This window comes from Astatotilapia calliptera, chromosome 3 (assembly GCF_964374335.1).
Source record: "Astatotilapia calliptera chromosome 3, fAstCal68.1, whole genome shotgun sequence".
In the NCBI taxonomy this organism is placed as follows: Eukaryota; Metazoa; Chordata; class Actinopteri; order Cichliformes; family Cichlidae; genus Astatotilapia; species Astatotilapia calliptera.
Window position 1 is genome coordinate 48,668,425 of NC_137424.1, and position 15,380 is coordinate 48,683,804.

The window sequence follows — 15,380 nt, forward strand, 5'->3', positions numbered from 1 at the left end:
AAATCTAATATTTTGTTTTATTCAAAATATTAAGTAGACTGAACCCAGTTTTTATCAACTTGTTATTAGAACTCAGTTTAAGTAAGTTACAGTACTTTTCATTCAAAAAGCTGATCAACTCAGTTTATTTGACTTGTCTTAACTTGTAAAAAGTAAGTAAGCCAGAAATTTTGCTTCTCAGTGCAGAAGGATAAAACGATATGGTTTGAAAATGCCACGTCACTACCGTCCTCCTCCCTCGCACAGATCAGCCCGCATGTTCATGGTGCCAGCATTTTTTTCTGTTGAGCAAACCTGGAGAAGCTTCAGTTCAAGAGATTGTTGTCATTGCTGTGAATGTTTATGTGATACCGCACACCAAAGCCTTGAAATTTCTGATAATTGGGAAAAAAGTGAGAGATGGTGGAAAGATGTCGAAAGATCCTGATTCTCTGCAAAGGTTTAATATGTTTGGAAGTATCCTGGGGCTCAACAGGCTGTCCTCTGGCAGGGCATACTGGGAGGTGGAGGTCAGCAAAAAGACCAGGTGGGATCTGGATCTGGCGAGACATGATGCAAACCACAAGGGGAAACTCTCAATCAATCCTGACAACGGTTGCTGGGCTACTGTACATTATGAAGACCAGAAATATGCAGTCCTGACAAAAACCACCCGTGAGCCTTTCGGTTAAAGAGAAACCTCGGAAAGTCGGGGTGTTTGTAGATTATGAGGAAGGTCTCGTGTCCTTTTACGATGTCACGTCTCAGTCTCACATCTACTCATTAACTGAGTGTTCGTTTGGTGGTGAGATCCTTCCATACTTCAGTCCACATCTGAAACAAAATGAGAAAAACAGCGATCCTTTGATTATCACTGCTGTGCAAAAGCAGTAGTAATCACATGCACTGAATGTGGTTGGCAATATGTATGATTGGGTATGCAGTATTAGTTTGCTTACCTGCCCATCGGGCATTTCATCTGCCAAATTTCAACATTTGTTACTATAACATGCCTTAATGAAAATCCTCTGACTGAGGCATCAAAACGTTTTATCTTTTATGTACTATTTTTCTAGATTTTAACATTTGAAAAGTAAAAATAGGTCATACATACAACAGTGGAAATGTATAGATTTTACAGAAACAATATGAACAATGAAATTACAGAAAATTACTAACAAAAACAAGGCTGGGAACTAGGATGTCTGGGTTTGTTGAAACACCTGCAAAAGACAGAAATGACAAAACATATTCTAAAGATCAATTTGTTAAAACACGTCGAACACGATTCCTGTTATTTCTTTAAGAAAAAAATATTAGGACATATTATGATCAAATGATGTTACGTACTGAACACCAGCAGCTGGAGGTTGTGCATTATTCAAAATCAGCTTTTAGCCAATTTTTGGGAGCATTAAAATCTTGCACCTAGATGAAAGTAACTTTAAGAAGTAGTTTGACATTAATCCCTTGGATGCAACAGGGAACTTGACTTTGTTGTGCATGGACTGGTGTATGTATGCATCAGAATCAGAATACTTTATTAATCCTTAAGAAAATAATATAAGTGTATGTATGTGCTTTTCTACTCATTTTGAGCAGATTGCCTCTTATACTTCAAGCCTTGGGGGATAAGGAGGTAATTTAGGGCTCAGGATCTATGACACACAGTTTAAGGGGAGCCATGGATCAAACCACCAACCTTGCCATTAGCAGATGGGCTGCTCTACCCACTAAGCCACACAGGACTTTAAAATATTAAGTTAACTTTGTGTGAATATGCTTAAATTATATGTCTTGACTGCTGTCCTAAGAGTTGCAAGACGGGAATACTTGAACTCTCTGTATCTGTAACATTTTTTGTCTGCTGATTCTTGTCTGCTGTGCACAGAGGAGTGTGGTAGTCCCCTCCACCTCTGTGCAGACACACACACAAACACAGACACTTCAGCACTCCCTTCCCACAGCTCTGACTATAAATGCTGTTTGCTATAACTGTATACCACAGGATGAATTACGGATTCTGCTTGTTTGTTGTGTCTTGTTCATTCTCCATGACTTACTGTATCAACAAAATGTTTACTTCTCTTTGTAGCTCTGTTTTACAGATCCTTTTTGTAACCATCTCCATCTGTTTGCTACTCAGGCTTCTTATATTGTGGTCTTCAGGAGTCACCATATGCCATTTAATAATGTGTGTAATATATTTATGACATCAAAAGGACAGAAATGAATAAAATTGTCATTTAGGAAAAAAAATAATTTTGTGCATTTTTTGTCATGATGTTACCACAAATATATATATATATATATATATATATATATATATATATATATATATATATATATATATATATATATATATATATTTATATATATATATATTTTTTTAATCTGTAGATAGATTTTAAAATATAAATAACACATATAATATCAATTATTATCATTAATAATAATAATGATATAGAAATTACTTCCAGACTGTCATATCTTATTTGTCCACTAGATGCCATTAGTGAGTTTTATCTCCATCCTGATGAACACATTCTCATGTTCTCATGTCCCCACCCATTGTTGTTTTCTGTTATGTAGAAGAACGTTCTGGATAATGAATGGAAAATTAAAGTAAATACTTCATGTCCACACACAAATCAGAGAAAATATCCACTCCACTTTGGAATACTCTCATGATGGTCACTTTCAATCAATCTGTTTATTTATAAACACATTTAACAACAACACAGGTCGACCAAGCTGCTGTACTTAGTAAAAAGGAAAACAAATACACACAAAAAGAACAAAACAAGACACAGTCACAATTAAAAGCTAGGGAGTAAAGATGTGTTTCTAGATGAGATTTACAAATGTCGAGTTTTGGAGAGGTCCTAATTTGAAGAAGCAGTCTATTCAAGTTTAGGCGCAGCAATCACAAAGTCCTCGTCTCCTCTGGGTTTTAGTTTGCTGCTAGGAACAATCAGAAACAACTTATCAGCTGACCTAAGAGTTCTATTTGGAGTATTTTTAGTTACAAGATCAGAGAGGTATAGGGAAGCTAATCAATTTACAGACTTAAAAACAAGCAATAAAATCTTAAAATCAATTCTATAACGTACTGGAAGCCAGTGTGAACGAGCCAAGACTGGGGAAATATGGTCTCATTCACGAGTGCCTGTCTAACCCTAACCTCATTCTGAACAAGCTGAAGAAGAGAGCAGAGCCTGGCTGATACCAAAATAAAGATTATTACACTAATCAAGCCAGGATGAAATTAATAGATAAATCACTTTCTTGAAGTCAGCAAATGACAACATGTTCTTAATTTTTGCAAGGGCCCTCAGCTGGAAGAAGCTGGCTTTTACAACAGGATTTATTTGTTTGTTTGTCAAATGAAAAATTGCCATCAAAGAACACTCACAGATTTTTTTTTTGCAATGGGAGTTCTGGACTTTTCCAGAGAGCCCTACTTCAGCCAAAGTGCACAGTGAAACAGGCTCAAAGTGATCAAAAACAGCTGAGGAAAACGCGGGAACAGAAGGATCATAAGCTTCAGCCCCTGGTGAGCTCATCACTGGACCCACTTCAGTTTGCCTACCAACCCGGCATTGGAGAGGATGATGCTTCCTCCCGAAGTTCTCTGATGACTCTGCAATAGTCGGCCTCATCACTGACATGGATGACAGGGAGTACAGAGAACTGTCGCAAGACTTTGTGGCAGGGGCGGGGCGTGGGGGTGGCTTACTGGGCTTAAGCCCGGGTTGTTTTGTCAGAAGCCCGGGGTCTTTTGGAGTGTAATTTTTTCATAGTTAGATGCCTGGCTGACAACTGTATAAAACAAAAAGTACACACAATATTCGAAGCACATAGTGCACACTGTGGGAATTTACGACTGTGCGTGAATCCCCCCTGATATTGGTATGATCCGAGCTCAGGCACTAAGCGACTGAGCGAGGGGGCGGGGCAGCTGCTGCTTGTGAGTGCGCTGTTGGAGAGACGGAGCCAGCCATACTAAGGAGAGCTTAAGTTTGACCAGGTACCAAAGCAAATCATTCATACGGTACAAATAATGTAAATATGACGGTGAATCACCAAAGATTGATATCAAACTGATCACTTGACCAATATTACGTTACTTGCTCTTCAAGTGAATCAACAAATGGCGAAATGAAAAGCCGAACAACAACAATGCTATTTTTTTTTAGAGAGTCTTAGCTTACGTGTGTTTATTTCATATTTTCAGTTCTTACCCTCCCCGACTAAATCGGTTTCAGTTATGTACTGAAATATAAGAATGGACATTAGAGGCTTCTTTCAAAGAAAAAACTCAGGTAAATGTTATTTTATATATTATGCTTTGTATGTTGTTCAGTATATTTCTATGCAAAACAAGAGGGATTTCAGTACACAGCAGGATATTCACATTTGTAACCAGATATTTACACTTTAGGGAGAAAACATAAAACATTTTTACTGTACAACATCAATTTAGAGTAAACTTTTGTTTTGTTATTTTTCAAATTCTGTATTTATTAAGTTATGCAGGCTTGTTTGCACAACAAGGCTAAATAATTATATAAACTTTTCTCAGTCTAAATATTGTACTTTGGTAGAAGATAGTGCAGGTCTATGATGATTTTTAGTGCTCCTATCATCTAGTTCTGATTGTGGTTCTGTCTTGGTTAAATCCTAAGTAGTCCTGATATTGAACTGTTGTAGTCCTGTTTTAATTCTGGATCAGTTCTGGGTCTGGTTGAATTGGGGTTTAGTCCTCGTGTCTTGATACAGCCCTGACCTTGTTCTGCCTTGCTGCTTAATTAAAAAACTAGTTTAAGGTGTCCTGCACATGTGATATATATTTTTCCCTATATGAAGTCACTCTTTTTTGAACAAAACTCAAAACAGAGACAATTAATCTTTTAGTCATTTCTACCCCCCCCCCCCCAAAAAAAAAAGAAAAAAAAAGAAAAGAAAATCCCACATGCATACCACCCTTTTGGGCTAAGCCCCGGGTGTTTCAGATATCTGGCTCCGCCTCTGCTTTGTGGACTGGTGCCAGTAGGATTACCTCCAGATCAACACTGGAAAAACAAAGGAGCTGGTGGTAGACTTCCGCAGGCACAAACATCCAAGGTATAGACATTGAGGCTGTGGACAGCTACAGGTACCTTGGTGTTTATCTGAACAATAAACTGGACTGGACTCAGCCCTTTCCTGTACCTGCTGCAGAGACTCAGGTCTTTTGGAGTGAAGGACCCACTCCTGAAGACCTTCTATGACTCTGTGGTGGCCTCAGCCATGTTTTAACGTGTGGTCTGCTGGGGTGGCAGCAACTTGGCTGGGGGACAGGAAGAGACTGAACAGGCTGATCCGGAGGGCCAGCTCTGTTCTAGGATGCCCTCTGGATACAGTGGAGGTGGTGAGTGACAGGAGAATGGTGGCTAAGCTGTCATCTCTGTTGGACAACATCTCCCACCTCATGCAGGAGACTCTGACAGCACTGAGCAGCACCTTCAGTGGCAGGCTGCAGCACAGAGACTCTGCAGGTATTTCCTTCCTACTGCTGCCAGTACAAAGACTTTGCAGATGACCAAACACACACATCTACACATGGAAGCGTATCTGTAACCGGAAGGTCGCCGGTTCGATCCCCGGGTTCTCTGTCCTGGTCGTTGTGTCCTTGGGCGAAACACTTTACCCTACCGCCTACTGGTGTTGGCCAGAGGGGCCGATGGCGCGATATGGCAGCCTCGCTTCTTTCAGTCTGCCCCAGGGCAGCTGTGGCTTCAACCGTAGTTTACCTCCACCAGTGTGTGAGTGAATAGTGGCATTATAAAGCGCTTTGGGTGCCTTGAAAAGCGCTATATAAATCCAATCCATTATTATTATTATTATTATTATTATTATTATTATTATTATTATTATTATTATTATTATTATTATTATGTGCAATAACACTAAGTGCATTTTTTTTTCAAACAACGTAGCATTTTATTCTGTTGCATATAGCATGTGTCAGTGGGCTGGCCTTGATTTCTTGTTGACTGTCTCTTTCAGATATGTGGTTGGTGGAGCTGACCCAATTATAGATACAGCACACCTGAGAAGGCCAGTCCCAGTTATAAAGCTACCTTGACTGAACCTCTGTCTCTCTGTCTCTCTTCATCTGGGGCTCATTATGCTCATTTGGTTATGTTCAGTTATGACGGTTGTATAATTTCACCTGTGTTTGAGTTTCTTTACTTTATTTCATTAAAATATCTGACAGCATTTAAAAGCCTGTGTGCGGTCTCCCACTTACTTGTCACATCCTTTGAGCCGGGTTGTGACATATGGTATTCTTTTTTCTCTTGTTCTATTCCAGTGTTTTTCTTAATTGTTGCTACTGTAACTCTGCACTGTCCACTTTCTGCTGTGACACAACACATTTCTCACATGTGGAACTAATAAAGGCTTATCTTATCTTTAACAAGAAACTGTAAAAAGGTTTCACAGGTGGCTGGAGACACTGGTAAGTGTGGGGTAGGTGAAGGGTTGATAACAGAATTAATGGTGTTTAATAAGACACAGGACCTATAACAGTTACTTCTTAAATCCAGTTTCACAGACAGAGTTACACCCTTGCCAGTTTTTGAGAGGAGGGCCCTATGTCAGGAAGCCGGTTTAGAAAACTCAGAGTGAAAAACGATACTCAGGGTTGAGTAACCCCGAACTGTCCAACTCGGAATATTCCGTTTCAGAAAGGCTGATAACAAGTAGTTCAGTCAACGCGGAGTTGCTTTAACCCCAAGTTAAGCGCGCGCACGAGGATACATAAAGCCCTGATTAGTGGAGCACAGATTAAGCGAGTCACCATGGAGACGGAGGGAAAGAAGGCGGGGTCAATGTATCTTACAGCGCTTGAGGCCGAAATTCTGATGGCAGCATATGCCGATAACATGCAAATTTTGCGGAAAAAAAGTAACACAGCCTCAGCTGCAAAAGAAAGGGAGCATGCATGGCAAAACATAGCCGACAGAGTCAATGCGTGAGTGTTAATTTAAACATTGATCTAGGGATTTCCACCCATTTAACACGTTATTTTATTATATTTTATTTTCTTTTTTATTTCATACATTTTATTTTGTGACGTGATTTGAGCGCAGGTGCAACCCAACAGGCCCCAAACGTTCCTGGCAGCAAGTAAAAATGAAATATAAAAATATAGTCCAAACAGGTAAGGTGTAATTGTATTATGAGCCATAGTGCTTGGTCTGTTTGTCCGATGTAAATCAATTGCAGTTAGAGGCTACATTAATTTCCCCTCTGTAAGCACTTATTGAAATTATCTGAGCACATTACAAGTACATATTTGCTTACTCTGTATGCTCAAATGTGACCCGTTATAGCCAACAGAAAAAAAAGCGGAGGCCCGAAAAACAGGTGGGGGTCCTCCACCACCACCACTCACAGAGCCTGGCCACTTGGCTTCCACATTTGTGATAATGTTGGCAGCATCACATATGATCTTCACAGTGCAGAGAACACAAATTAGCATCCATTACTATAATGAAATAATTTGTTAGTTTGAAATGCTACAGGGAACTATGTACCTGTACATTAATGCTGTGGAAAGACTTCCTGTTCACATAGTCTCCTTCATTTACTGAAGGAGCAATGATTGGAATGTGAGTGCCATCTATACAGCCAATCACGCCTGGGAACCGTGGGAATAAATGTAAACTTTAAGTAGTAGTTCAAGTATCACATCATGGATTAAGTTTCGTTCATCCTGATACCTGCAATTTTGTGGCATCCCTCTTTGATAAATCTTGTGGGTCTATGACCGGGGAACACCACAAACGTGTACAGGAGACGTTTCAGTGCAACTGTAACATTCCTGACTGACCGACAGACGGTAGCCTTGGAAACGTGCTCAGCGTCACCAATATTATACAGAAAGCTCCCGTTTGCAAAAAACCGAAGTGCAATACAAATAATATGTACAGAACTGAGAGAATGTCCGCGATGTGTCACATGAGCAATATTAGGCCTGAGGATGTTATTCAAATAAATTATAGATTGTGCTGAAAAACGGTGACGTTCACACAGAAAATCATCAGGAAATGATAAAATGTCCAAACGCGCTCTAATCACTCTCTCCCGGCGGAGAGCTCTGCGGAGAATTTGGGCTTCAACATCTACTGGCTCTTCAAGGAAGGAGCACGCCATGTCTGACACTTCCTACAGTCAGGTTTCCGACAAAGAGGCGGAGACAGTCAGGGTTAGTTGAAGTAAACCTGCTAGGGGGCAGGTTAGCTTCACGGAGTGTGTCGTCATAGTAACTCACTCAGAATTAATCTAAACTCGCTTTGTGAAACCGAAAACCCAGAGTTTTCGTTAACTCAGGGTATACTTACTCAGAGTTTGCACTAAACTGGCTTCCTGAAATAGGGCCCAGGGCTTAATGGTGTAAATTAGCCGAACAAAACAACAAACAACACAGAACTGAGCTCCAAGGAACACAAATAACCTCATAAAACAATAAATCTAAAACTGAGTCTGACCTTCCTAGATTACCCAAAGAGTGAGAATAAGATAATATGTGATATATTTTATGTAGACCAGATTTGCTGAATTCTGTAGTGTTGCAAAAAGCAGATTAACCTTATAGTGATTAAAAGTTCCTAAACACCACTTAAAGCCTTGTCATAGCTTTTGTGCTCTGCAGGGCATTTCTGCCATTCAAATAAACGTTACTTTTACAGCCTACCTAACAATGTTCAAGGTCTTGAACTGTCCACCAATCAAGCCTCTGTGTCAGGAAGTAGAAAAACAATTTCCCGATTGTGCTTTGCAGAGTCCAACTGGTACAAACAGATAAGAGATATAAAGATGCAGACAAGAGAACAGTTTATTATTAAACAACATCAAAACAGCCAGTTTGATCATAATCATCAGAGAGTCTGGAGAGTGAGTGGTGCTGAAGCAACTTGGAAAATGAATTTTAACATTTTACGATCTATTTTCTTGTTTTGTGGCTTGACTTTGGCCCACAGTGGTGCTAATACCACTGAAACAAATCCATACCATCCTGACATGTGTAACCTCCTGAAAGACTTTGGGGCCATGACAGAAAAAGTGAAATCTATGGAAACAAGACTGAAGGAAACTGAAATCTGCCTAAAGGAGGCTGTAACCAGGCTGAAAGACAGCGAAAACCAAATTTTGGAGCTGCAAAGCAAAGGTAAAACAAAATGAAGTGAGATTTCATTGATTAAACTGTTAAGCATTTTTTCGTTGTGGCTGAATACTCACAATTAATTTGACTCAACTTTAACAATCTTCAAAAATATTAGTATAGGAAGGAAGATGGAAGGTGTTGATGCTCTTATTTGATGTTTTCAAACCTGACAATAGAGCATCAACTCCCTGAAATTCAGTGCTGTAAAAAAAATAAAATAAAAGAATCTTGAGCCACGCCTTGTTTCTATTTTTACAAAAATTGGAAAAAGCTGGAATGATTTATTGAAATGTATAAACATTGTGTATCGGGAAATCGTGTACTGAGTAAAAAACAAAGAGTTTATGCCTCTCTAACAACCTGGAAATTTGGTAGGACCACCCTAAATTGTCATATTAGAATGCAAAATTAATTACACTGTTTGTCTAATTAAAGATGAAAAGCTTAAAACAATGACATTTTGAAGACCGGATAATGTCCATGTTATCTGAAAGCTCATTAATAATACCATAATAATTATCCAAATTAAAAGCTAAATGTCACATTTATCTGCTGATACAAAGAAATCTGATACACCTGATCGTCTGTGTGTCCTTACAGATAAGTCACAATATCAGTCAGTGTGGAACCTACATTTACAACAATTTTATGCTTATGATTTGATTTTCACAGAAAGAACCAAAATAATATTCAGTGCAACAGCAGGAAGAGGCAATGCACACATCGGACCCTTCAACACAGACATAATTATAGACTATAAGAAAGTAATTACAAACTTTGGCAGTGCCTACAGTCCAGTCACAGGTAAGATTTATAGCCTCCTGTATGCTCATTTGTTTTATTTCACAAAGTAAAAGAGATATAAGTGCAAGACAAAAACATGTTTGCAATTCAGTTTTGGAAAATTATATTTATTGTTATTGTAAAATTAAATGTACTAAACTTAATTATTAAAAATTTCAACAGCAATTTACAAATCTGACATTTATATGTAGTTAAAGGATGAGACGTAATGATCAAATCTCCATTACTTTTTCCTTTTCTTTTTGATGTGACCAACACTCTTTTATTCTTCAGGTGTCTTTACAGCACCTCTTGCAGGTGTTTATTACTTTACCATCTTCTATCACGGTGGAAGAAGCTACCCACATTATCTGCGTATTTTCAAGAATAATGAGTTGACGGTCTTTACAGCTGATCATAAGACAGAAAGCGACGGAGCTGATAATGGAGGAAACGCTGTGTTCCTGCAGCTGCAGCAAGGAGACCAAGTGTATGTGAGCATGGCTGCAAACACATATGTTGGGGGAGACGACCACACAACTTTTAGTGGCTTTTTGGTCACGCAAACGTAAGAAAAAGTAAATGTATGTCTGCTTAGGATGAGAGGCCAGAGCTTCTTTTAAATATGATGCTTCACACAAATCAAACCAATTTCTGTAACATTCAAATGTGCTTAAGAATTTTGTGCTTTAATTTTATTATCACTCTTGAATTTGATATAATTTTAAAATGTATGTTCATGTTAATTTAATTGATTTGAGTTTCATTGCATTGCCTATTATTAACTGCATTTTGATAGCGTTTAAAAAAATCTTTAGTAAGATAGTTTGAATGAGCTCTGTATTCAAGTTTATTGCCTTATAAACAACGTTGTTTTGCTTTTTTTCTGCTTGATCGTGAATATCAAAATGTGAACTCAATGAATAAAATTGAAGTAAATAATTTACGTACCATAATGTATGACTTTTGAAGCATACAGGGATCACCTCCATTCCTACTTCACAATTATGTGTTGACAATGTATACTAAATAATTGTTTGGGTGCAAATAAATAGGAGTAACTTATAAGCATTTTTAGGAGTGAGGAGGATAAACTGGGGCATTTAAACTGCATTCGTCAACAAACTGATACCTGAAAAAATGCCACGTTTCTCAAAAGGAGCCATGTATTTACACCTATGTGGAGGTCCCTCTGTTTCGAGCCTGTCAACATTATATAACTTTGAATTATAAGCACAGAATGAATTAGTGAACATAGAACAGAAATACAAGAAAAACAGAGGATCTTTATATTCATGTTATGACCTGTCTAGGGGCCAGGGCATAAAATGAAAAGGAGATGAAAAGTTCCAGCCTTGTCATAGTTTTTGTGCTTTGCAGGGTATTTATGCCATTCAAATAAACTTTACTTTTACAGCCTACCTAACAATGTTCAAGATCTTGAGCTGTCCACCAATGAAGCCTCTTTTTGAGGAAATAGCAAAACAGAGTCTCACTTCACCTCTTTTCTGCTAATTGTGCCTTCATGTGCCAGAGCTGTTTCAATGATATGATGGCACAGTTGTTTTTTAATAGTGTCTGAGCTTATACACTGACAGCAACACTGGAATTCTTTTGCTAGCAAATGTATTACTGTTTCCTCATTGCTCTTATGCTGAGTTCAACTGGTACAGATAGATACAGATAGATACAGATAAGCGATACAGAGATGCAGACAAGAGAACAGTTTATTATTAAACAGCATCAAAGCAGCCAGTTTGATCATATTAATGGGAGGTCTGGAGAGTGAGTGGTGCTGAAACAGCTTAGAAAATGAATTTTAACAATTTATGGGCCACAGTGGTGATAAGTTACTGAAACAAATTAATATTATCCTGACATGTGTAACCTCCTGAAAGATTTTAGGGCCATGACAGAAAAAATGAAATCTATGGAAACAGATTGAAGGAAACTTTTTTTCGTTGTGGCTAAATATTTCATAAGGCAAAACAACAAACAAAGCAAAAAATGAAGACATACCACAAAATATAAGGAACAGAAAGCAGAAACAAATCAAATGTCTGACCCACAACACTATCGCAAGCAGATGCTTTCTGGACAGACAGCATCTGGAATTGTGCATGACGTATTATGGATTAAGATATGATAGTACTTTTCTGCCTTCATTGTTCCACTATTTTTGACAGAATTGTCAACATGATGTAGACTAACTCATTGTTGGGGTACAAATGAATATAGAAGTAAACAGGTTTATTGGTCACTCCAACCCCCCCCCCAAAAAAACAAAACAAAAAACAAAACAAAGAAACAATAGACTAAATTCTACCTTAAGTGTCCAGACTTGCTAGTATTTGTATTTGTATTTGTATCTTTATTTATTTCAGACATAATAAAACAAACAAAAGAAAACCAATATATACTCGTCTACATGTATTTTCATTTACGAATATGAATATATGTGTAGATATACACACACACACGTATTTGTACAGACAAACAAGAAAAATATAATAAAATAAAACACATTCGTACAAAGTTAAACCCGCTTTTGCCAACCTCCCCAGAACAAGCAAGAGGGAATGGACAGTGCTCGGCTTTACACACACAGTTTAAAACAAAGTGGGCCGAATTGGCAGACTGTGCTCTCAGTCTAAAGCAGCCACGCCGAATCACAGTCAGTCTTTTATAGACGCAGGTGAGCTCAATCAGCCACTCATTGCTTCCCGGTTTTCCACAGGGCTCAAGCTGGCCAATCACCTACAGGGCTGACACACTTGGATTTGCCTGGAGGAAAACATGTTGCCTCATATGTTCCAAAACCCTAGGCACTAACAATGATATCAAAGATAAATAATACAAAACGGGAAAACACTAAGGACCATAACAAATTAAAATGCACTGAAATATTAAAAATGTTAAAATCCATTAAGATGTAAAATGAGAATAATTAACGTGTTTAGAAAATTCTTGAAATTGCTTTTAAAAGGAGCACAATGTGTTTAATAAGTTTAAGAGATATAGTAATTATATATGATTCATCTTTACAAGTTTCCTGGTTTATTGTGGAGAGCTGATGATTGTAAGAGGAAACGAATGTGGTTGTGAGGTTTGTGCACGTCTGCTGAACTGTCTGCTCAACAGTCTTTGTTGATCATTTTACAAACTGTCTGTGAGAAACTTGACATGTCTGCGAAATCCACCGAGCAGCTGCTCACTTTTGTCTTAGTGTCAAGAGTCTGCTCTACCTTGTAGATGTCCGCTGATCTCTCTGCATTCCTTCACACATAACTGTTGTAATCTAGCCCATTTCGTACTGTGCCATGCTGTTCCAGATCATTCTCCAATGACTTCATTTGTTTGTCTCAGCCACATATGATAACTGGGGATGCATAAAAAGATGTAAACAAAGCTACAGAAAAATGAACTCTTAGCATGTAGAAAACATGTCCACCACCCTCTGGAAACATGTGAATACAGAGCCTACAGAGGCAGTATACAAACAACATCCAAAATGAGTCAAAGTTTGACGTCCACAATGACCCCATGGAGGTCTAAAGATGACAACACTAATGTTATAATGCACAAGAGATTAAGTAGAGTCAAAAAAAGTTCTCCCCCATCTGTGGACCACAGTTGAACCCCCAAAAATGAGATATCACTCTGCAAGTCACTTTGCACTTTGACATTACTATCTCTTTAAAACTTTGGTTCTGTCAATCACAATTTCCTTAATCTATATAATCTATAAATCACATATAAGACTGAATGTTGATCTTTTCACTTCATTTCTGGCCAGAGTCGAGCCGAGAGATCTCAGCCTCTATGACACTGCCTGATGGTCTCATGTTAAAGTCTGTATGCCTTACACAAACATAGACATCATTTCACTGAGCATGTTTGGATCCCACTCACAGCACAGAATTTGTTTATGAGCGAAAGCAGAAGTAGAGTTAGCTACTCAGTGTGCCTTAATAGTCAAATTTATTAAAATGACTCAAATGTAGGAAGCAGAAACTTTATCCTGGTAATCCAACAGTCCTGCATCATTTCACCAAGCACATGATGAATCTGTCTCTGTCTCTCTTTCTCATAATGTAAATGACATCTTTCATAACTGGAATCTAAAAATCCCTCACATCAGTGGATCATTCATTCAGAGGGAGTGTCAGACTTTTATTTTGATATTCAAATCCTGACCAGGACAAAAAGAGCTCTCTATACTGTATTTCAATATTTACCTGAGAGCTGTCTTCATGAACACGTCGGATAGAGAAGAAATTATCACATGTAAGTTTAAAAACTGTAAGATATTTAATGTATGTAGTACAGAGGTGATGTGTAGAGAATATTTAAAATATTTTGTCATGTGTTACAAAAAAGAAACATTTATCTTGCACGACGTTTACTGGAAAGACTTGTGAGCTTACAATGACAAGAGCTTCCAAGATGAGTAAAATTCATGGTTTCATTACCTTCTCCATGAGCTGCTGAATTATTTAAAATGAATTAATTTCTGTTCTGGTTCATAATGTTCACACTATTTTTCTTTATCTAGCTTTCTGTTTAATCCATCTTTTCTTTCCTGACATAAAGTGTGCATCAAAGAAGTTCTGTTCAAAAATCTTTGTTTCCTTGAGCAATAAAACATCACTTTCATCTGTCAGATCAAAGATGCAGTGGAGTCTGTATCTGCTTATTCTGATGGGTAAGTGGATTGTTTACCAAATATACTCTTTTTAATTGAAATTAAAATGAGATTATGACGTCACACGTTTTGTTGTTTTTACTTTTTTAAGTGAATTCAATAATCTCATAATCTCTATATCATATTTCTGTATTTCAGGTCAGTGTTGCTTCTTTACATGCTGCCTGTATGAGTACCACTTTATTGAAGAAAACAAGAGCTGGTCTGAAGCACAGAAATACTGCAGAGAGAAATATACAGACCTGGCCAAAGTGTTTGACATGACAGACATGAGCAGACTCCGTAACTCTGCACAGAATCAAGGAGAAGCCTGGATTGGACTGAACAACAACACAGGTGGAAACAGGACGTGGCGTTGGTCTCTGCCAGGAGTGGAATACATTCAAAATGACAGCAGCTGGAATCTGAAAGGAAGAACTACTAGAGAACTGCCTGGAAACTGTGGGAGGAAAAGATACGATAATGGAGATAAAAAGCTGGTAGATGTTTCATGTGACAGTACTATGTGGTTCTTCTGCTACGATGGTGAGGAGATGTGAATAATATTAAAAATTATTATAATATCATGATATAAAAATATAATGGAATATCATAATACTAAATTAAGAAGATAGAGACAGACAGAATTTCACAAGAAAATTTATTGAGGGATGTCTTTGTGTGTTTTTCTGTTTGTTTTACAGAAATGAAGAAAGA

The 15,380-nt window shown here is 37.9% G+C and overlaps 1 protein-coding gene across 1 annotated transcript; it reads left to right on the forward strand.

Moving 5' to 3' along the window:
- The first annotated feature begins 410 nt into the window (after window positions 1–410).
- On the forward strand, window positions 411–10,551 carry LOC113013977 (collagen alpha-1(VIII) chain-like). The gene is made up of 4 exons (XM_026155251.2): window positions 411–526; window positions 9,012–9,199; window positions 9,869–10,000; window positions 10,274–10,551. The coding sequence occupies exons 1-4, from the start codon at window positions 411–413 to the stop codon at window positions 10,549–10,551; spliced, it is 714 nt and encodes a 237-aa protein (XP_026011036.2).
- Window positions 10,552–15,380: the final 4,829 nt, after the last annotated feature.

Coding starts and splice junctions, on each gene's coding strand:
- LOC113013977 (XM_026155251.2), top strand. CDS start 411: ATGTCGAAAGATCCTGATTCTCTGCAAAGGTTTAATATGTTTGGAAGT. Junction 527..9,011: donor GAGGTCAGCAAAAAGACCAG/GTGGGATCTGGA, acceptor TTTGGCCCACAG/TGGTGCTAATACCACTGAAA. Junction 9,200..9,868: donor TTTGGAGCTGCAAAGCAAAG/GTAAAACAAAAT, acceptor TGATTTTCACAG/AAAGAACCAAAATAATATTC.